Source organism: Gymnodraco acuticeps, unplaced genomic scaffold, assembly GCF_902827175.1.
Source record: "Gymnodraco acuticeps unplaced genomic scaffold, fGymAcu1.1, whole genome shotgun sequence".
NCBI classification, from domain to species: domain Eukaryota; kingdom Metazoa; phylum Chordata; class Actinopteri; order Perciformes; family Bathydraconidae; genus Gymnodraco; species Gymnodraco acuticeps.
In genome coordinates this window covers 746,684-770,127 of record NW_022990764.1, presented here as the reverse complement: position 1 = coordinate 770,127, position 23,444 = coordinate 746,684, and the positions used below count along the sequence as shown (strand labels likewise).

The window sequence follows — 23,444 nt, the reverse complement described above, 5'->3', positions numbered from 1 at the left end:
TGTCGAGATTAAACGGGCGGCTCCTCGACCACGAGTTGACCCAGGCTGATATGGAGACTTTCTGATTGAGATGATTATCTGAAGTTTACAGTCTCTGGAAAACGCTTGAATTCCTGACAGAGTCGAGGTGCAGCTCACAGATTTCACTTTGTCCGCACAGTCGCCGCGGTGAGTCATTTGTTTCTACTTTTCTGAAGGTTTAGAGAGGTAAGGTGTGTAAAGCACATAAGTATCGCAACATTTGAAGGCCTGCTTAACGTTGCAGCTGACGTGTGTTTTCGAAACAAAATAACTCAAAGTAAGGAAAGTAAAATGACAAGTATAGTCTGGTAAAAGTTTAAATAAGAGAACAATGTGTCAATATGTCCCTTCACTACTCAGAGTTTAATATTATTTGTATCATAAATTGGACCAAAATCTCAAATTAATTTAGATATAAGGTGGAAGGTGCATTTTTTTGAGGTACTTGTTGATATGGTTAGTTTCTGCTTTATTCTGAGGCATATCTTGTAAGTTATTTTTCAATCCACTACGTTTAAACGATTACTTAATTACCGTATTTGCACATTCAAAATATAATATTAAATGCAAACAATAAGTAAACATGTATTGCAGATTAAGATGAACCTAATTCAACCCTGGAGGAAATTCACAGCAAATAAAGTAAACCAAGAATAGCCCATGCCTTTACCAGCTTTAGATTAAAAATAATGCATCAGCCATCAACATTTATAATTGAATAGCACAATATACATTGTTAAGAAATGGGCCGTTTTCCATAGCCTACTAGGGATTGCTTTTGGTCGACATTTGGATTAGCATAAAAAAAGTTAACAATTAAATGCAGGACTTTTAATTTTGTTTTTACACTGTGGTAATACAACTGCAGAATTTCCCCTTTGAAAACAGCATTTTAATTGTGTGTCCAGTGGAGCAAATAGTATCTTCTTATTGGTTCGATTTAATAAGAACACATTTTTTGGTTTGTAAAATATCAATGTGTGAGCAAATAACAATAGACAGTAATGTAATCGAGTTAAAACTACAATGTTTCCCTCTTCGTTTGAGTAAAGTAGGACATTAAGCTGCATGAAAAGGAAATACTCAAGCAAAGTACAAGTACCTCAAAAAGTACATAGGTATTTGAATTTACATTCAAGCACTGTTCAAGAAAAACCTCTTCGATTCGATTTCCTTCAGTAAAATTCTACCATGTATTGGTGTCTTTGTTTTGGGAACCCAAAATGTGGATTGGTGTTACACTAAAACAAGAGTTTAGTCTGAGTGTTATTCATTTGTATTTGCTGATGTTTATTGTCTGTGATTAGTAAAAGTAATCCTCACTTACAGCACACAGCTGTCCTATCCAAACAGTACATGTCTTCTTTAGCTCAGGGACATATTTACACAAACTCCTCTCTGTCTTTTTTTATGTTTCATTGCTCTTGATATGAAATAGTTTGGGAACGCAGTCATGGATGCTTCTTCACCAAACAGGTGGGATGTAACAACTGAAATTTGGATTTAAGCTACAATCTTAAATAAATATTATGCTATTTTTCCACATTCACTGACACTGTTTAAAACACTGATAAACATTCCTGAGCTCTGTGAAGACGCCTTCTGTGAAGACTCACTTGTTTGACAGCTATTTCCTGCATTTAAAAAGAGCGTTGGAGTTAAAAGTAAGCCTTCAACAACTGTCCTCTGCTCTCTGCCTTTTTATTGCAGGAAAAAATGGCGATGATTTCAGGGTTTATCTTTCTGTGGATGCTCCAAGCTGCAGTCCCTCAGGGTCTGACACCTCGGGGACCCAGGCCGATACCTGGGCCAGGGGACAGTCCGGGACCGACTCCTCCTCCTCTGCCGCCCATACCCAGACCTGAAGGTTGTAACAGTGAGTTTCGAGCCACTTCCTTTCAGCTAAATATAGAAAAGTTATTTCCCTAAAAGTTAAGGCAATTTCATGGTGTAACAAGTACTCAGGTCCTTAACTCAAGAAAAGTGCTACATTTCTGTAAATATTATAATAGAAGTATTGATAACAAAATGTTAACTATGAAAAGTAACCCATTATGTAGAATGAGAACCATTATGGAGGATTTTTATTGATGAACCTAATATATAAGAGGTTTGCTCAGATGTTGTATTGGTCAAGGCGGAGTCCATTCGTATTGCTCTATATACATTAGGTGTTGGAGGTTTGAATCTATAACATTATCATAAACTGATATTTTGTTTTGTATGAACAATGACAATCTGGAAAGTAACCAGCAAATAGCTTTGGGTAAAAATATGTAGTCAAGTAAAAACTATATTTCCCTGTAATGTAGATGAGTTTAGGTCAAGAAAAAATACATGAAACCAGTCGTGGAAGATGCATTTAGATGATTTACTTATATACTTATAAGTTTTGTTCAATTCATAGCTTAAACCTCCTACTTATTAAAGTAAATTGAAATTATTTAAATAACAATAGATGACAATTCTTCCCATTTTGGAAGCTTGAACCATGAAATGTTGTGAAATGACTAACAATTAAGTGTTGCCAAATAATGTCAACTGATTTATCTGTTTATTGAATAATCCTTTCAGCTCCACTTGACTTGTTTAGTTTAATGTTTACAAAGCATCATATTTTAAAAGCTCTTTTTAAATTTTGTGTGCAAAGTTCTGAATTTGTGAAGAAAATAGTGCACCCTAAATGTTCCTCTGAAAAGTAGAGGAAGAATATCTCAAAACTAAACCAAAGAATACACCCAAGTGAAGTAAAAAATACCTCAAACCTGAATATAAACACAGCACTTGAGTACAAGCACATTGTTGCTTTCCACCCCTACATGTGTCTAGTCAACCCAGTCTCATGGCATTTCGTGTTCACCAACACGATTTTTAATCTATTGATTCGTGTTCACCAACACGATTTCCCCCTTTTTTTTCGTGTTGCACAGCACGATTTTAAAAGCAATGTATTTCTACTGGTAATGACGCTCATGGAAGCACGGCATTCGTTTGTGTCGGCTGCCCTTAAAGGCAATGTGAGCGTCCATTCTCATTGGATAACGGATAATTGTACACCCGGAAGTAAGTATTCCCCTTACTGTCGATTGATTTTACAGAGATATCTGCACTACTCATCGACTAAAAAACACCAGATTATCCTTGTTAATTACACAACATTGATTGGTTTAAATTGTGTGCAATGCTTTTGTATTTTTCCCCTTGGATTCGGAGAAACAAATATTTTTTCAGAGTAAAGGATAGCAGAAGACACTACACTACCCAGAATCCCCAGCTATCGTTTAGGACTACACCATGTGCTCTGTTTGACAAACCCCATGATAGTCCTCAAGCTCTGTGATTGGAGAGTGTGCTCAGAGGGTTACACCGAGCCTCGAACAGCACTTGAAATGGGATGGAACCACGGCAGACTGTCCAAAACTGGATTTGAACGGGTCCACCGCGTCCCCCCCTCCCCCACCCCGTCCCCAGAACTACACATGCTGGCTATTCTGTTTCGCAACATGTTCTCTATCTATGGCACGTCTCTACTGGGAGTTTTAGTTTTAAAAGACGTTTTTCGTATTTCCCATAATAAGAAGTTGCCAGTATTAAACTGTGTCCATCCCTGGAGGTTTAGGGGATAGGAAACACTCAAATTTAAAACATAATTAATAAATGGGTGAAAATTGCTTGTGCCCATAATGGGCAGCATTAATATATATACACACATGCCAGCTAAGGTCAGAAGAGCTTTATTTAACAGCTGGTCTTATGTTTGTGACCCCTGTTGTTAATTGATAACATTACATTACATTACATTACATTAATTGATAAGCCTGAAACATGCACTTGTCAAGGTTCAGAGGCACATTTTGCAAATATGGCAGTAGCCATCGATCAGCTAAAGATAATATATACTTTATTGATCCCAAGTTGGAACATTTGCGTTACATCGGCATGTGTAACAGTTGTAAATATGCAGTGGTGTTTATTTGTAAATCATTTAGTATAATCACACAAATTCTGTATTTTATATTTAACAATTCTGTGTTCTTTATTTATTGATTGTTCAATACCTGACAAGGCCGGAGATTAAATATCTACATACATCTTATAAGAGTATAATACATTATGTATAATATCAGTTAAAATAAGTGCTTCAACATAGTTAACATTGCTGGAGGTATGCACAAATATTGATAGATGTCTTGTAATGCACTATTGAGGAACCGGCGACCCAAGTTTTTCATTCAATGCATAACCACACCATAGTTGTGTAGGCCTATATAATATGTCAATAAACCTTAGAAAATCTTGAAATCTTGAAAGGGATGTGCAAAATAGTCATTATATACAGTATTGAATTAACTATTAGTAGAGAATAACGAGTAATGAATATACTTTATAGGGATCCTATTAATATCTAATAATAAAAATAATGTCCCTTTATATCAGCTGTGCACCTTTATGGTGTAAATACAGCTTATCTACCAATTGGATCAAATATAAAAGTCAGCCGAATTAGTGTTGATACTGCAAGGAGACGTATTGTGTGAAAATAAATGTAAGATGTTGTTTAATGGCTGATATATTTATGATCCACGTCACGTTTTCAGTTCCTCATGTTTGTCTATACGTCTTCTCATCAGGGCTCTATAAATACAGAACTACAGCAGATATGTAATATTTAATGCAGCCGAACCGTGTATTACAATGCCGTTATGTGATGACTTTCAAAGAGAAAAGCAAGCACACTCGGAATAAAGTATTTTTTTTAATTTTTTTTAATGTTTTCGGTCTGTTTCCGGTATTTGTTAAGACGATGTGCTGTGAGATGTGAGACTGGAATTACACAGGGGGAAATAACGTAGGCTATCTTTAGATGCGGATTTTGTTAAACTAATATGTTTGCGCTGTGGACCAACACTATACATTGACGGGGAAGAGGGTAGCAATAAAGATAACACCATTAAACAGTTACACAACATAACAGAAATAATATCGATAGCAGCGTCCCTAGCAACCACCTTGGTAACAATGAAAACGTTCTCTGGAAAAAAAAAATACTTTATTCCGAGTGTGCTTGCTTTTCTCTTTGAAAGTCATCACATAACGGCATTGTAATACACGGTTCGGCTGCATTAAATATTACATATCTGCCATAGTTCTGTATTTATAGAGCCGGGAGCCCTGATGAGAAGACTTATAGACAAACATGAGGAACTGAAAACGTGACGTGGATCATAAATATATCAGCCATTAAACAACATCTTACATTTATTTGCACACAATACGTCTCCTTGCAGTATCAACACTAATTCGGCTGACTTTTATATTTGATCCAATTGGTAGATAAGCTGTATTTACACCATAAAGGTGCACAGCTGATATAAAGGGACATTATTTTTATTATTAGATATTAATAGGATCCCTATAAAGTATATTCATTACTCGTTATTCTCTACTAATAGTTAATTAAATACTGTATATAATGACTATTTTGCACATCCCTTTCAAGATTTCAAGATTTTCTAAGGTTTATTGACATATCATATAGGCCTACACAACTATGGTGTGGTTATGCATTGAATGAAAAACTTGGGTCGCCGGTTCCTCAATAGTGCATTACAAGACATCTATCAATATTTGTGCATACCTCCAGCAATGTTAACTATGTTGATTGAAGTACTTATTTTAACTGATATTATACATAATGTATTATACTCTTATAAGATGTATGTAGATATTTCATCTCCGGCCCTGTCAGGTATTGAACAATCAATAAATAAAGAACACAGAATTGTTAAATATAAAACACAGAATTTATGTGATTATACTAAATGATTTACAAATAAACACCACTGCATATTTACAACTGTTACACATGCTGATGTAACGCAAATGTTCCAACTTGGGATCAATAAAGTATATCTTATCTTTAGCTGATCGATGGCTACTGCCATATTTGCAAAATGTGCCTCTGAACCTTGACAAGTGCATGTTTCAGGCTTATCAATTAATGTAATGTAATGTAATGTTATCAATTAACAACAGGGGTCACAAACATAAGACCAGCTGTTAAATAAAGCTCTTCTGACCTTAGCTGACATGTGTGTATATATATTAATGCTGCCCATTATGGGCACAAGCAATTTTCACCCATTTATTAATTATGTTTTAAATGTGAGTGTTTCCTATCCCCTAAACCTCCAGGGATGTACACAGTTTAATACTGGCAACTTCTTATTATGGGAAATACGAAAAACGTCTTTTAAAACTAAAACTCCCAGTAGAGACGTGCCATAGATAGAGAACATGTTGCGAAACAGAATAGCCAGCATGTGTAGTTCTGGGGTGGGGGAGGGGGGACGCGGTGGACCCGTTCAAATCCAGTTTTGGACAGTCTGCCGTGGTTCCATCCCATTTCAAGTGCTGTTCGAGGCTCGGTGTAACCCTCTGAGCACACTCTCCAATCACAGAGCTTGAGGACTATCACGGGGTTTGTCAAACAGAGCACATGGTGTAGTCCTAAACGATAGCTGGGGATTCTGGGTAGTGTAGTGTCTTCTGCCATCCTTTACTCCGAAAAAATATTTGTTTCTCCGAATCGAAGGGGAAAAATACAAAAGCATTGCACACAATTTAAACCAATCAATGTTGTGTAATTAACAAGGATAATCTGGTGTTTTTTAGTCGATGAGTAGTGCAGATATCACTGTAAAATCAATCGACAGTAAGGGGAATACTTACTTCCGGGTGTACAATTCTCCGTTATCCAATGAGAATGGACGCTCACATTGCCTTTAAGGGCAGCCGACACAAACGAATGCCGTGCTTCCATGAGCGTCATTACCAGTAGAAATACATTGCTTTTAAAATCGTGCTGTGCAACACGAAAAAAAGGGGGAAATCGTGTTGGTGAACACGAATCAATAGATTAAAAATCGTGTTGGTGAACACGAAATGCCATGAGACTGGGTTGGTCTAGTAGTGCAACAAATTACAGCAGAGCAGTTAACTGTTGCCACTTTCTCTCCACCAGCTGGGATCATTGAGTGTCCCATCAAGCTATTTTTCACCCTGGACACCTCGGAGAGCATCGCTTTACAGGAGTCCCCGCCTGGGAGCCTGGTGAGAAAAGTCCTGGAGTTCACCAAGATGTTTGCCCAAAAGCTGGACGACGAGGAGTACAGAGGTCAGATCCAGATCTCCTGGTCCATAGGAGGCCTGAACTTCTCCGAGACGCAGCATGTCTTCAGTCAGTTCACAACAAAGGAGAACTTCATCAGGAACCTCAACGGGATTATATACAAGGGCAGAGGCACGCACACAGACTGCGCCATCAGGAAAATGACTCACCATATGACCACCCACTACTCCCAGAAGAAGGCCGTCCTCTTCTCGGTGGTCATCACCGACGGGCATGTGACAGCAGAGAAGTGTGGAGGGATAAAGGCGGAGGCAGACAAAGCCCGCGAGAAAGGGATCCAGATTTTCTCAGTGGCCGCGTCCAGGAGCGTCGATGAGCTGGGGTTGAGGGACATCGTCGGCTCTCCCACTGAACTGTACCGAGACGACTACATAGCCGTGGACATCGCTGACGGGAAACCAGAGATAAAGACGGAGTCCATCGATCGTATCATAAAAATCATGGTGTTCTAAACGTTTTCGTTTTTTTACCTTGAATGAGAGCTGTCAGGGTATTTTCACTACAGGATTATCATGGACAAAATAATTCATGATTACTTTATTATGACATTATATTACAAGAAAATCTGAAATAATTATAATAATGCGATTTTTTTTATGCCATTTGTCTCTTTTTTTAGGTTAAGAGAGATGATGTAACCATAAAGGCACACACAATAATGATTTAAGAAGAGATTTATCTTAAAATGATAATATAATGTGTTTTATTAATATGAAATCTAAATCAAAACATTTAAATATCACGGTTATCGTCAATACCGGCAAAAAGTGTCACCCCTAACTTGAATGCTTATACTTTTTTCAGATTTAAATGACAGTATCATTGCTATGTACTTTTCACTTACTGTTGTCTTGTCTTTGCAGAAATATCAAGCCTACTTACAGGTAGGAAAGACCTTGACATTATTATTGATATATTAAATAAGACAAATAATTAAATGTTTGTCTTAAAAAATGCTCTGGTGTTCTCAGTTTTCATGCGTTGGTAGGTTTATTTATTGTTTTTTATACTCTTTGATTGTGTAGTGTTTTGAACATAAATGCTTTCAAACTCCTGGGATCCATGGACTGATAGGGCAAAAAGGTCCAAAGGTGAGTATAGACATACAAAATCAAATCATATAAATAATGACTATGCTTTGTTTTGTTGAAATGCCGATATTTTCACTTATTTCTAGGGTATGAAAGGAGACAGAGGTCATACTGGGCCAAGAGGTGCAAATGGTCAGCTGGTAGGAAGAAGTCTGCATTGTTATTACACTCGGAATTCTGTAAAATCAATATTATATTGTTTTAATTCTGAGTGTGTTTGTATTACAGGGCGATCCTGGCATTGAAGGTCCAATCGGACAACCTGGTTCAAAGGTTTGCTGAGGTCTCTTATTGATGATGTTATGTACTAAGTTATTGGTATTCTTAATTTCACTAACATGTCCCTCTTTGCTCTGATATAGGGAGAGATTGGTTCAAAGGGTGACAAGGTGAGAGATACATCTTTATATCCCAGCTTTATCTGTCAAATTAAATAAATGCTGTTAAATTAATGGTTTTGATGTTCATCGTCAGGGGGAAATCGGATCAGGTGGAGCAAAGGTAAATAATGGTTATAGTTTGTGCTCGCACATATTTTATATTGGAACATGTCAGTGTTTGCATACTGTTGTTAATCAACTGCCTTCTCTGATGTTTAAATATTCAGGGTGTGGCAGGAGGACCTGGTATGAATGGAACTGATGGTCAAAAGGTGAGTCTACGACAACAAAGTAAATATAGTACATTCATTAATCTGTTCATTATACCGATATAATATTATTGTCTTTGGGACATCTTTAGGGTAAAATGGGACGAATCGGAGCTCCTGGTTGCAAAGGGGATTCAGGTGACAAGGTAAGTCAAGTAGTTTGGTGAATTAATTAAAATGTTGCCCTAAAGTGCTGGTGTTGAAATGTTTAATGTTTTCAAATAAGGTGAAATGTTTTTATTAATGTTCCAGTGCTAATCCACCATCATATTTAATTATTATATTAAATATGATTCATTTTACAATCCATCAGATATACAGTTACAAAGAATAATTTGTTAGTTTACTGAAATATCTTATCATCTGATTTTCTGCCTAAAAGGGACCAGATGGTTACCATGGAGATGTTGGTGACACTGGGCCACATGGTGACAACGGAACAAAGGTCTGTGTGAAAACAAAACTGGGATCTGTCTCGTCTCTAACACGTTTTTACGACAGGAAAGGTCTCCACCTCCAGCGGGAAAAACATTCCACCATTTTCTGCATGTTTTAACTTTTGCAAATATGTATTAGTAGATTTTTAGTATTGTATGTTTGTTTGTTTGTTTAGGGTGACGGAGGACTTCCAGGAAAGTCAGGTCCCTCTGGCCCTAGTGGAGACCAAGGACCAAAGGTACACTTTCAATTTAACACAAGAGAAAACACAGTCAGAAAAAAATGAAAATGTTCCTGAACTGCAAAACAAACCCTGAAATCTATGTGTGTCAGGGTGAAGACGGAAATGCTGGAAATCCAGGACTGCCTGGAGAAAAGGGACCTTCGGTACAGAACAAGTTTTCTTTTCGTGATCATTACTTGAATGATATATAACTGTAAGTTAATGTTACAAAGCTGAGTGATATAAAACCACCATCTCTTGCAGGGGTCTCCTGGAACACGTGGACCAAGAGGCGAAGGGGTATCTCAACTACCAAAATATACATTATCATTATAAAAATGTACCCTAGTTGGTTTTAATAATCATCAAATAAATATTAACAGGGAAGGAGAGGAGACTCTGGAACAAAAGGAGGGCCGGGTAAAAATGGGCTAAAGGGAGAGAAGGTAAGTCCAGCGCCCAGAAAAAGAAAAAAAAAATTCTTAAACCAACCTCGTGAAGCTGCAAAAATGTAAAATCTATGAATATTCCTCTGAAATATGACTTAATTAAATGTAATACGTTTCAAACTAAGTGTAACATGCTTGAAAATAAACATGCAAAGACGAACATGGTGGTAAAAATGAAACATTAACAGAACAACGGATCTGTGGGAACGTTACAAGAGAATTCAACTCCCACAAGCTTCAAATCCCTGCAGGGATTTGGTCTAGTCCAGATAACGCTGCTAAACACTTCCTTGTCCTGTTTGATGAGTTGTTTTGGGGCTTTTTCTAACCAAGTTCTCAGGAAAATTCCTCCCACATTCTACAGATTGAATGGCTCTCGGTTGCATATTGTTAACATTACTTGATGATTAATGTTTCATTGTAAATCCTGACTCAATCATTTACTTATTCAGGGCGAGCTAGGGCCAGAGGGACTCAGAGGCCGGCCAGGAGAAGATGGACTAAAGGGCGCAAAGGTGAGGGGATTGTGCTGTGGGCGGATTCTGGCAGAGGGATGACTCAGCAGCTCCCTAAGAAATCTGCAAGTCTTCCTCAGACCATCAATACTGAACTGAATGTCCTGACTGTGCTGCCAAAAAAAACCTGAGTGAAGACTGTTATTGTAAAAACAGGTTTTTTCTGGTGTTTTTGTTTTTTTACAAGCGTTTTTAAAAGAAAGTAGTGTGCATTGCCAAATTCACATCAACATAAGTAGGTCAGTTTTTCTCTGGAGTCGAGGTGATGCCCAGTGATGACGTTTTCTTTCTCTTCTAGGGAGATCTAGGGCTCCCAGGACCGAGGGGTCAGCCCGGAGAAACGGGCAGCCCCGGAGCAAACGTATGTTGTTTGTACCCTCATCATCATCAACACTGCTCATTGTTGGAGCTTGAGTTTTGAAAAAATATCTTTTTTTCTGTACATTTCAGGGCAGCCTTGGAAATCAAGGAGATCTAGGACCAAGGGGAGACTCTGGGCCCCCTGGACCAAAAGTAGGTAACAATATTCTGTTCCTCACTTTCAATATGGCATCTTTTAAAATGCGCTAACATTTTGTGAATGATGTATTTCTTTTAAAGGGTGACAACGGAAGAACAGGATTCAACTACCCTGGATCGAGAGGATCCACTGTACGGTTTTCTGTTTACCACACACAATATTCTTGCATATGTTGCATACCTGAGTCTAAAGTACCTCTGATCTTTCCAGGGAGACAGAGGGGATCCCGGTAGAAGAGGACCCAGGGGGGGAAGAGGTGATTGTGGGGCCAAAGGAGAACTTGGAAACAAAGGAACACCAGGAGGGCCTGTAAGATTAATAACTTAAAAAGTTGAATTTGATAGTTAGAAAAGACAACATTAAAACATGCAATGCTTAAGTTTAGCTGAAGCAGATAGCTGAGACGTCACTCAATATTGTACCAGGTGCAGTTTCTCCTTTAGAAACACACCAACAGTCCAAAGGGATGCATTAGGATGTTTTGTTAAGCAATAATGTGCCTAGAGTACATGGAGGCTGAAAACACATTACATTAATGTTATGAGGAACATTCTGCTAATCTTCTGAAGAAAAATGTAGTATTGGCTTTAATCAGATGCAGACATTAATGAAACATCTTACTTAAGAAAAATGAGTCACCTTCATTTTAAAATGTTTTCTGTGCAGGCGGACCCAGGTCAGCCGGGTGAGCCAGGAAAGAGAGGACCCAGAGGAAACCCTGGATCTGATGTAAACACCAGCACAAACACTCAAATAATGACTTGACCATGCGTGCAAATTTGAGCTCCAATTGCACTTTCTCTCTGTGTGTAGGGCGACCAAGGACCAGTGGGCGACCCTGGGCTCAATGTGAGTCAACTTTAACAAAGCCACAGTGTTTGAAAATCCGTAAATAATTAGATTTGCCTGGTTGTATCTAACATGCACACCTGTCACCACAGGAATGCGATGTCATGACTTACATCAGGGAGACGTGTGGTTGTTGTGGTAAATATCTCCACCGATCAAACACAGCTACATCGTTTTATTTATTTTGAATTACTGATCCTGTTCTTGTGTTTTGTCTCAGACTGTGAGAAGCACTGTGGACCTCTGGACATTGTATTTATAATTGATAGCTCAGAGAGTGTGGGGCTGACAAACTTCACCCTGGAAAAGAACTTTGTTATCAACACCATCAACAGGCTGGGATCTATGGCAAACGATCCTGCGTCATTAACCGGTACAGTGAAGCAAAACCGTAGCCCAGACCACCCTGCAAATCTCTCTGCACACACATTTTCAAGTGTCAAGAAGTAGAGTTTGCCATTAAAGATTAACCGTTTCCAAAGAATGAGTCACTAAATCCAAATTCAATATACATATTGGGTTGAATACAACATTACAGTAACCCTCTTTGGCACTACACTCATTTTTGACAGTACCGGCAGACTGTGATTGTCAGATTTATACATTTTCAGCCATCTAAAGTGTAACTAGTTAATTTTCCTGTGATTTGTTGAGAGTAACAACTAATAGAGCAAAGCCAGCTTGACCTGCACCACTTGACTTCGTCTCCCTCTTTCAGGCACAAGAGTCGGAGTTGTACAATTCAGTCACAACGGGACCTTTGAAGCCATTCGTCTCAATGACCCCAAAATCAACTCCATGTCTGCTTTTAAAACAGCAGTGAAGAACCTAGAGTGGATTGCCGGGGGCACCTTCACACCCTCAGCCCTCAAGTTCGCCTACGACAACCTCATCAGGGACGGCAAGCGAGCCCAGGCCAAAGTATCTGTGGTGGTGATCACAGATGGCCGCTATGACCCGCGCGACAATGAGAATCTGCTGCAGTACCTTTGCAACAATGACGATGTGGTGGTGAATGCGATTGGGGTTGGTGATATGTTTGACAAGACACAGGATAATGAGATCCTGGGGTCGATTGCGTGCAACAAGAAGGAACGCGTCACTGGGATGAGGCGTTACGCTGACTTGGTGGCTGAGGACTTTATACAGACAATGGAGGCTGTGCTTTGTCCCAGTAAGTCCTGTACCCTTACACACAGCAGAATGACAATAGAGTTTAAGCCCATTGTTAGCAGCCCCCGTTTGGCACATTGAAGTTTCAGACATTCTCAAGTGCGATATTTCATGATATATCCCTTAAGCTTGTATAAACCATGGACCTTATTCTTAGGCATCTAACCAAAAAGCCCATTCAAAATGTTTGACTTTGAGACAAGCGAATAGAAGTCCTAAAATGCTTACTTCCATGTTTAATGATTTGTTTCTGCACCAAGTATACAGATTCTGCTTACCCGTTTTCTAACCTAAATCCATTTATTTCACTTCTAGATCCTGTGGTTGTGTGCCCTGATCTTCCCTGTAAAAGCGGTAGGTGTTATTCACGGCTAGATGATTTGTTAATTGTACAATGGATTGCAGCTCAGTGATTTATTCATTTTATTTATTTGCAGAACCTGATGTAGCTCCGTGTGTCCAGCGACCAGTGGATCTGGTATTTTTACTGGATGGCTCAGAGCGCCTGGGGACGGAGAACTTCCGGTATGTCCGTGAATTTCTACAAAAGGCGGCAGACCGACTGAGTCTGGCTGCGAGCAAGACTGATCGAATGCGAGCTCGCTTGGCACTGATAGAGTTTGGTAAGGAGAACGAGAACCTCGTGGCCTTCCCTCTCACACACGACCCTACTGTTATCGCCAATGGCATAGCAGGCTTGCGATATATGGATTCTTCTTCGAGCGTAGGGCCGGCCATCATCCACACCATCGACACAGTCTTGGGTAAAAGAAATGCTCGCCTGACAAGACGCAACGCAGAGGTTTCATTTGTTTTCATCACAGACGGCGTCACTGACAGCAAAAACCTGGACGAGGCAGTCAGTGCGATGCGCGGGTCACAGGTGGTCTCCACAGTGGTAACCACAAGAAGTGACGTTGACCAAAAAGTCCTAATGAAGCTCGCCATGGACGACCGGGACGCCATCTTTAAAGTAAAAGACTTTGCGGATATGTCCCAGTCCAGTTTGTTTGACCGTTTCGTCCAGTGGGTGTGTTAAAGAGCGGCCACTAGTCATACTGGTGCTATTGCTGTTTATCTAGCATTTTAATATAAGATACTGGTTTACTGCGATTCTACTTTGCACTTTTCAATTGGCAAATGACATCATGCCATTGTGCTTTACTACATTTGTCAGGAAAACTGTATTCATTTGCAATGGTTTGTTATATATTTTGAAAAAATTACACAAGTGGAGCATTCATCATCAACCATTAAGCTTTAAGATATTAAACCAGCAGTTTATTGGACAAGACAGTGCTCTCTTTTGTAAAGTCACAAAGGGTTTGAAGTGCAAATAAAATCTTGAGATTTTAAACATTCATTGTTCCGACATTACTGATAATTAACATTGAAATTAGAACTCAGTATAAAATAATTTTAAGACAAACACATGTAAAGCCCTCAACAAACAGTTATTCTTATTAATTTCAGTTTAGTTCAACACAGTTCTGCATTCAGTATCACCAGTTATACGTCAGGGGTCCCCAAGTTGGAGCAGAACAATGGACGGCTGAATTGGATTGGTCTATCCGAGCTGAATGATGCATTCTTCTCGTTTCCCTGCATGTCCGCTGCAGACCTTCCCTATTTTCTTACATCATGTCCAGCTGTGTAGGAAGAGAAAAAAAAAGTAAGACTGGAGAGTTGATATAAAACGTCTCAACAGGCCATCCTCCAAATACACAGGAAATGGTTCTAACGTGGGTTTTGGGCACTGCAGTTAAATATTTAAAACCTGAAAAGTCAGAATTAAACTTGCCAAGTCATCAACATCTCCAGTATCTTCAGCATGAGGTGCAGCTGCCTCTTCCTTCTTCTCCTCAGTAACCAGAAACTGAGGACAAAATAAGCTTCAGTTAGTAGGACGGCCACCATTTTGAATATGTAAAACAGGGTTTGTTTACTCAACAGCTCACAATGGTTTAAATCGAGGAGTCACCTGATCAGATTCACTTTTGGACACAGTGCTTCCTTCAACCTCGTCCTTGCTGATCAGTGTTATGGCATCTGCCAATCAACAGCAAGAATGAAGTCAAAAACATCAAGCCACTTTTAGAAAACTTGATATTCAGGCTCATTTTAAAGCATAAATCAGCTCCAACTTTTGTATCAATTGTTTTTACAGTTTTTAAATTATAGAATTGTCTTTAGGTTTTCTGCAGCTGCGAGTAAAGAGGCTTATCATACCTTGAACAAGCAGGTCCCAGAAGACCTCCAGCCCTCGGTTTGGGATGCTTCTTTTCAGGGACTGCAGGTAGCCATTGTACAGACTGGCATCCCCCAGCTGAATAACGAAAGACATGCATCATTCATGATCTGTTTATGAGTCTCCTAAAAACACAACTCACAAAAGAGCTGGCCTCGGCTCAAGTCGCGAAATTTCAACTTACTCATTGTTATCTTCGACAGTTCGGTCATTATCTCCAAAGCAAAAACCAAAACGTTGCGTTCCGATCAAGATTTGTTCCACACAGACTCTCATATTAATCATTCATTTCCACAAATGGAAGATAGGGAACGTTTGTTTACCTTAACAGACTGCTCTCTAAAAGCCTCGATGCAGGTGATGCTTTTCATGTAGTAGTGTGTGTTCTTGTTGCCAAGCAACTGCTCTATCCTGTGAGTCAGTTGCTGACAGACTGGGAAGGACACGGGGGTCACCACAGGCAAAGAAAAACATAAACACAATTACAAGGGCTGAACTTGAGTCATGGCAGCTTATAATATAAACAAACATTTTTTATCAGTCCAGCTCCATCGGGAAAAAAAGACGGAAGAATTTGACCTCACCCTCTCCAAATGAAAGACTCTTCTTCTTGAGCAGAGTCCGGAAGTCTCTGGCTGGATCCACGCTTCCCACCTAGTTAAGTGTTGAAAATGACAGGATTGAAGTGAAATGGAAATTGTAAAGTATGCTGGTTCAAACAAGTGGTGAAGTACTCTTTTAAGAATAGCTGATGTTTTTAAAAAGTGGTTGTCTCTCTAGGATTATTATGCAGTCCAGCTCCCCTGATGCTCACCGAAGTAACAGGGCCTTCAGCGATGTTAGCCAGGCTATAATCCTCCTCGTCTTCCTCTTCTTTGGCCTTCTTGGCACCTGGCTCCTCAGAGCTGTAAACGGCCAAAGGGGTCATTATAACTCAGATGAATTTACACTTCACACATCTATTTCATCAGACAGGGGAGGGACGAGTAGTTTAAAGGTTGCAGACTTGCACTCCGTCTAGCAAAAAGTAAACAGAATCTGCCCATTTAATTCAAGAAGTTTGAGGCAGACTAGAGATTGTTTCTATACAGAGTTCTACTTTTCTGGCATTTAGGATAATGTTGATCTTAATAGAATACATTAATGGTATTTAAGCCTTTCTATTGCACAAAGACAATGTAATGTGGGTTATGTTGCAGACCCATTTGACAATGGCCTGATAAAGGTCTTACAACACAAATACATGTATTTTCTTTGCAATTTTGACAGTTGGGGTAGTTTGAATATTGAAAATAGTTTTATAATCTGTAAAACCTTGGCACAGACACTACTGTTTTTGATAATTTGACATAATCTTGTAATATAATGAGTCATTTTGACAGATCAAATACTTTTCACTCCATGACTAACAGCTCTGTCTGTAACATCAAATACCCACCACCACACTTAATTCAACTTACTCTTTGCCAAATATCTGTGCACTAGTCTTGACCTTCTTCTTCTTCTCCACTTCTGTGAGAGGAAACTTCCTCTTCACCTCCTCGAGTGGAGCCTGGCAGCGTTCAGTAATGACATCAGGGCGCTCGAGAGCAGCCTTCAGCCACGGCTCCATGGGGGGAAGCGGGGTGCCGGGACTTACTGCCCGATGATGCACACACTGAAGGAAATGTCGGTAAGGTGGGTGAGACAGACAGTAACTGAGGAAGAATAAATCCACATTGAGTATCAACAGTTTCTAGCTGGTGAAGCTCCAGTCAGAGACATCACGTCTTTTTTTGAGGTCATGAAAAAAATGACTTCTCTGTCTCCTTCAAAACTTAACCTCAGAACGAGAAGGTAATAGATGTACTGTCTCTCCAATACAAAGTGCAGTACCTGGAAGTGCCTCTGGAAGGAAGGGTTGGGAATGTTATGGACCTTGTACATATCCTTTTCATCCCCGTTTTCATCCTTCTCAACCAGCATCATGGAGTCAATAAGAGAGTCCACAGCAGACAGCTGGGTGTCTAGGGAAATCACATAACACACACAAATACATTCAAGTCCATTCCTGCATCTCTCACTGAAGTAGTCAAAAATGATTTAGATTAAAGAATATATGTACACATTGTCGATCACGTTACACAATGTAAAAGCAGTTTTTTCACTTGAAGGGGCAACAATGTCATGTTCAGACCTTTATATATACAGTCTATGGTTCAGACCCGCAGGTCTAAATAGGTTAGCTGCTGCTGTGATCATGATCAGAAAGCTCCCTCTTGTGGAGAATCTGCAGTCAGTTTTGTGAGTTATCAGTTAATTCTATGAGGCGTTTAGTACCTGACGGAGTGAACTTTTTGTTGTTTTCAAGGGAAGGGAATGTATACTGTCTCAGGTCTTCCATGAAGGGCAGCTGGACGTACATCAGGCACTATTGAGGAGGAGAGACAGATCCTTAGCACTATATGACAGATTAAATAAAAACAGCATGTTTAGCATTCTGTGATGTCACCTCATAGTCCAGCTTGATGCACGGGAAGGCTGCTCCTACTTGAGGGTTGCAGCGTCGGTCATACGCGTAACGTATAATGGCCACCATGTTGAGTTCATCTAGTGCTCGGATGAGAGCGGACAGTGCAACTCCTGCATGCTGCAGAACAGTAGGAACACAGACAGGTCAGTATCAACGTGCAGTCACCAGCAACATGTCGGGTCTCTCCATTCTCACCTCATCATCTCTGCCAGGAAAAATCTTGATGACTTGAGTCCCCATGAACTGATGGCGACGTATCTGCAGACAGATGAAAAAAATTAAGCAACCAGTTAAGTATTAAAGTAGGGATTTCCTTATCACTAGTATATTTTAACTGATAAGTATCGGATGTATTGAGTAGGAACCCTAGCCTCTTTTTACCGTAACAATTTGTGACAGGAAATGTCTAAAATGATACTCAATATTAAAATGACTTAAGATGGGGGAAGAAAGAAACCCTGATAGCAGATCACAGTAGCATAACGTATTATACCATGTTCTGTTTGGCGAATCCGAGAACAGCAAAGCTTTTCCCGTCGTGCTTGTATTTCATATGCTCTTGATCAATTTTGTCGAAGGGAATAATATCACTTCCATAACGAAAACCTGTGGACAAGAAAAACAATGTTTTGGGAATTATTAAGTGATAAGTTCAACATTGAGTTATTTAATTAGAAAATAACTTTCTCACCTTGGATGGTATCCTCCTTTAGCACCTCTGTCTCATTGTCATCATCCAGGCAGTAGACAGTCTCTCTCTTCACGTCCTCCTTCTGGTTTGATTGAGCATCGACTGTAGCCCATACCTTCTTCAGTTTCTCTTCTGTCACCTGGAATATGGTAAGTAGTGGTTGCTGATGAGAAAACCTTCATGTGTTTCACTATTACTGACAGGCTGTCATCTGTGTATTTCAATTACTCAAAAGGGAGGTTAAAGAAATGTCAGAGATTCCTTTCAAATTCACTAAGTGAATGAGCAAAACTACACATTAACTCATAACTAAACAATACTATTAAAAATTACTTTGAGTCAAAATATACATACTGGGAAAAACTTGATTTGTATTCATGTTATAATAATACAAATAAGACAACAATCTTGACATTAATAGCAGTAAGAAATAAGTGGAATACATGTTGCTACAAGGTCTCACAAAACAGATTTGACAGTAACTGCAGTGACATGATAACATGTGGAGTAGCACTTTTCCCAGAAAGGAACTCAATATTTGTACAGTCAAAGAGCTGTGTAATGTGCATATAGTACATATGTATCCAGTTGTCTTCACTGTAGACTTACTGCTTTGTATCCAACAATACGGATAGACAGACAGCTGCCGATGGTCAGCTGACAGGGCCAGGCCATGGGTTTCCTCTCGATGCGCTTGAACATGCACAGCTGCTCGATTGCTTCCCTACAGTGTGAGTGAAGCACATGGAAAGCCAAGTCATATGAATTTATCCAAATAGAGATTTACAACTTTTGAGTGTAGAGATCACCATGTGGTTCAGAGAGAAAAACATATATATATATTAGACAAGAGAAATATCCATAGACTGTATACACTAGGAAATGTTGTGTTAATATGAGCTAACGGACCTGAAGGAGTAAATTTCATTCAAGCCGTCCTCCTCATCCAGGCTCAGCATGATGTGTTTCACCATGTCCAGGCCACTCTGCTGTTCCCTGGACAGACCTTTTCCTGTGCCTGGGTGACCGGGGCCTCCTTCGCCAGCATCTCCTCCAACCTCTTTATCTTCCTCCGCAGGGAAGGGCAAACTGAAAAGGGTTTGGTCCGAGGAAGGATACAATGTTATTAACTACACTCAATGTTCTTTACAAGAGACTAGGGATGTGCATCTCCATCACTGAGGCCGATGCGATGTGCATCTCGATACGATACATTAACGATACGATACATTAACGATACATTTGAAACACCAGGCGATGCGATACGATACGATTCACCCCTGTTGCGATACAGTTCGATACGATTTGATTCAACATTATGCGATTCGGTGCGATACGATGCGATTCAACACAATGCAAAAATAATGATACTTCAATATGGTACGACAGAGGATTTTTGTTTTATTCCTTATATGCAGCAAATCATACATTAACAAAAAAGTGCTTTACATTACATTGCATTTAGCTGACGCTTTTATCCAAAGCGACTTACAATAAGTGCGTTCGACCAAACTTGAAGAAAACAGAATCATATAAGTACATCAGGTTTCATAGAGCCAAACATTTCAAGTGCTACTCAACTGGCTTTAGGTAAGCCAGTCCTTTATTAGTATATAAGTGCTTTGTTAATAGTTCTATCGCTCGAAGTGGAGTCGAAAGAGATGAGTTTTCAGTCTGCGCCGGAAGGTGTGTAAGCTATCTGCTGTCCTGATGTCAATGGGGAGCTTATTCCACCATTTTGAAGCCAGGATAGCAAACCCACGTGTTTTTGCTGATGGGAACTTGGGTCCCCTTCGCAGCAAGGGTGCAGCGAGCCGTTTGGCTGATGCAGAGCGGAGTGCACGTGCTGGGGTGTACGGTTTAACCATGTCCTGGATGTAGGAAGGGCCAGATCCATTCGCAGCATGGTACGTAAGTACCATTGTCTTGAAGTGGATTCTAGCAGTTATCTGGTACATATTTGGTACTGCACATCCCATCATGCCGTTTATTTTTTTACCTTTAAAAGCTCTCCAGAGTACAGTACAATTGTATAACACCTCACAGTTAAACAATGTAAGGATGCATTGCTCATGATTAACAATGTGCAAATAACAACTACCATAGTGCAATGCCCATACAGCTGCCAGCCTGATGTGCTTAACACTCATTCATAGGCTAACTCACCAGTGAGCAGAAAGCAGTGGGTTCTATATGAACAATAAAGAATACAAATAACCTTTCACAAACAGGTATTTCATAACTGCTTACAGTGAGGAATACATTTAAATTATTATTGGCCGTCACAGGCTGCTGTAAACTAAACACCACTCTCTCTGACAGAACACCTCACTGAGTGATTTAACTCATATGTCTAACTTTCAGGTTTCTCTTTTCAGCCGCAGACCCCATGTCGCCTCTTTATGTGCGTCGCTAAGTTCCTCGTACTACTTGTGTACTTTAAAGCGGCTCGGCATCGTTAACAATTTGCGAGCGATTTTTCAAGTTGACCGTCTGTGCCGCGTACATATACCATCAGGACGTTACTGATGGGGTGCGGCTGCGGAGTGATACTGTGTGTATGCAAGCCTGCATCTAGGACGGATCTATGTATCATGGCTGTAGACCTGTTAAGTAATAAAGATACCTCATACAAAAGTCTACGGATACCTTATTACTCTCCATGACCTGCGGTCAACTCTATAGCATAAAGGACTATTACACCGTCTTTCTTGAACAATCCGAAGTGTTGCCAAACGTTTGATTTGTAGGTATTTTTCGGTGCGCTGTGTTTCTCTTTCTCCTCAACTTCCGTGTGTGTTGATAACTGAGACTCTCGGCCTCTGTAGTGGCGAAGCAAATATCAAAGATCGTCTCTGCTGAGCGTTGACAAGATGAGGGGATTTTATATGAATGAATCGTTTTTTTACCGATGCAAAGACGCTACGCAATCGATGCATCGCGAGTTCAACCCGGTTCAACCCAAACTGTAGCCGATGTGCACTCTTTCAACCGGTGCACTCGCATCTTGAACGTTTATGCCGGTGCACCGATGCGAATCGGTGAATCTTAACATTTCTACAAGAGACACATTTAAGATTGAAGGTTTTATCAGAATAGATGTCTGCCATTTTATATAAGTATTGATGAACACAAATACATTATAAATCATCATTATTCTTTAACCTTATTGGTATAATGTTTTGGGTCTATTCATATAATATGTCATTTAAAATGACACATAGTTTGTGGGTCTGAACCTTACAAGAACTGCAGGGTGATGTCGGCTTGTTTCAGGTTTTCAATAATGACATCGAGCTGCTCTGAGCTGGCCTGCGTGTTGAGATCAGTCAGGAGGACAACGTTGAGACGATCACACTTTTTCCCCCTGAAAAGAAAACCCAACACAATGAAAAACCAACAATACCATCAGCAAAATAAACATTTTAATGGATACACATTATTTTTGTTTGTTCTTTGAATTGCGAAAACTAAGAATGTGATACAAGGAGCTTCTTACTGTGTTTCTTTCTTGAGGAGATCCATGCACACAACAAGAGCATCCAGCCCTGTAGATCGGAGTGAAGGAGGTAACATGTTTTCTCACATATATACTGTAGAATAGCTATTACATTGTGCAACTTCACAATGATAGGTTAAAGCAAATATTGTGTCTTGTGCCACCTTAATTACACATTGAAACGAAGTATTTCACATTGATGCAACAATCACAAACAAATCCAATAAAACAACAACTAACCTTGGATGTGATATACAATTAACAAAATCACTATTCAATTTGGTTACACATTAAATTACATTCTTCTTCTTTTTTTACTTTTACCTAAACATTCTTCAAATGTAAAGTACTATAAGTTGTAGTCTTTATACAGGTTTAATTTTGGGGTTAAAGTACTGAGCAAAAGGATACAATCAGCCTGCTGACTCTCTGGATGGATCTGATTCTCTATTTCCTCCAGAAGCTCAAAGTCAGGCACCGTGAGGTGACGATGCACGCTGATGTGCTGGTACTGGTCGTCCTGCTCCAGTGAGTTGTTGGTGGAGTCTGTGCCAAACAGAACTAAAGCCAGCTCATCCTTGGTCTCTTTAAAAACCTGTGAACGACATGTTCATAGTGTGTCAAAGATGACAGAGATCCTCATGGTATTTGTTCCTCGTTTTAGGAAGACGTGTAGTAAACATTTACCTGGCGCTGGACAAACTTCTGAATGACTTTTTTGGCAAGTTCAAAGGGAGGCTCTTCACCCGGGGCGGAGTTGGACATGGAGAACCCAACATCCATGCACAACACCAACGCTGACTAAAGACAACAAACAATAAAAGAACATATTGTGTATTTCATTAAAGGCAGAACCTGGTCCTCATTCTGTCAAACCAGTACAGTTGTGTAATGTTTTGTATACAATCAATTGGGGGCGTGACAGCGTTAGCACCAACATGTCCGAACGTATCGCCGCCAAACACTGGTCACGCCGTGTAACTTCTGAAGCTCAGGATAAGAGAAACATTGTTTTTCTTGTGTTTGCAAACCTCCAGAATTAAACAGAAAACATAGGCTAACAACGCTTTACATTAAGTTAATAGATTACTTATAGAAAATAAAGAAAAATGAACTTACTTTGGAACCTGCCATCTTCTTTTTTCCCTCTTCCTAAGACTGCGTGTCACTCTGTTATGGCTCCGGAGAGAAATAGTGAACTACAGGAACAATAACTTGGTTCCGGTTTCCAGGGATAATTGTGCCGCATTCATATATCAGACAGCACTTTACGAAGTGGTAGAGTTTATTGGATACTAATGTAAAATCACTATTTAGGTGTACTATTTAAAGTAACATACCGCACTTGTATAAAGTGGATACAGTGTCGTGCTG

At 39.7% G+C, this 23,444-nt stretch overlaps 2 protein-coding genes across 2 annotated transcripts; one reads left to right on the top strand and one right to left on the bottom strand.

The window, feature by feature from the left end:
* Window positions 1–14,481, top strand: LOC117556831 (collagen alpha-2(VI) chain-like). Its single transcript, XM_034232380.1, has 28 exons — window positions 1–168; window positions 1,732–1,897; window positions 7,046–7,656; window positions 8,077–8,097; window positions 8,239–8,304; window positions 8,391–8,444; window positions 8,533–8,577; window positions 8,667–8,693; window positions 8,779–8,805; window positions 8,912–8,956; window positions 9,046–9,099; window positions 9,336–9,398; window positions 9,567–9,629; window positions 9,725–9,778; window positions 9,879–9,914; window positions 9,998–10,060; window positions 10,516–10,578; window positions 10,877–10,939; window positions 11,029–11,091; window positions 11,179–11,229; window positions 11,309–11,407; window positions 11,765–11,827; window positions 11,912–11,947; window positions 12,040–12,085; window positions 12,168–12,320; window positions 12,666–13,121; window positions 13,436–13,474; window positions 13,558–14,481. The coding sequence occupies exons 2-28, from the start codon at window positions 1,738–1,740 to the stop codon at window positions 14,157–14,159; spliced, it is 3,123 nt and encodes a 1,040-aa protein (XP_034088271.1). The 5' UTR covers window positions 1–168; window positions 1,732–1,737; the 3' UTR covers window positions 14,160–14,481.
* xrcc5 (X-ray repair complementing defective repair in Chinese hamster cells 5) lies at window positions 14,369–23,444 on the bottom strand. Its single transcript, XM_034232381.1, has 21 exons — window positions 23,190–23,444; window positions 22,758–22,871; window positions 22,482–22,665; window positions 22,071–22,119; window positions 21,816–21,938; window positions 19,481–19,660; window positions 19,181–19,295; window positions 18,572–18,710; window positions 18,374–18,486; window positions 18,076–18,138; window positions 17,860–17,997; window positions 17,688–17,778; window positions 17,244–17,374; window positions 16,829–17,025; window positions 16,183–16,273; window positions 15,953–16,022; window positions 15,692–15,801; window positions 15,350–15,446; window positions 15,102–15,169; window positions 14,922–14,996; window positions 14,369–14,769 (listed from the first exon to the last, which is right to left on the bottom strand). The coding sequence occupies exons 1-21, from the start codon at window positions 23,202–23,204 to the stop codon at window positions 14,755–14,757; spliced, it is 2,178 nt and encodes a 725-aa protein (XP_034088272.1). The 5' UTR covers window positions 23,205–23,444; the 3' UTR covers window positions 14,369–14,754.

What these genes read in the sequence shown, in the direction of transcription:
- LOC117556831 (XM_034232380.1), top strand. Translation starts at nt 1,738, where the DNA reads ATGGCGATGATTTCAGGGTTTATCTTTCTGTGGATGCTCCAAGCTGCA. An exon ending in TAGGGCAAAAAGGTCCAAAG is followed by an intron (nt 8,305 to 8,390) that starts GTGAGTATAGAC and finishes ACTTATTTCTAG; the next exon opens with GGTATGAAAGGAGACAGAGG. An exon ending in ATGGTGACAACGGAACAAAG is followed by an intron (nt 9,399 to 9,566) that starts GTCTGTGTGAAA and finishes TTGTTTGTTTAG; the next exon opens with GGTGACGGAGGACTTCCAGG.
- xrcc5 (XM_034232381.1), bottom strand. An exon ending in GTATTGTTGGATACAAAGCA is followed by an intron (nt 18,711 to 19,180) that starts GTAAGTCTACAG and finishes ACCATATTCCAG; the next exon opens with GTGACAGAAGAGAAACTGAA. An exon ending in GCATCAAGCTGGACTATGAG is followed by an intron (nt 17,779 to 17,859) that starts GTGACATCACAG and finishes CCTCCTCAATAG; the next exon opens with TGCCTGATGTACGTCCAGCT.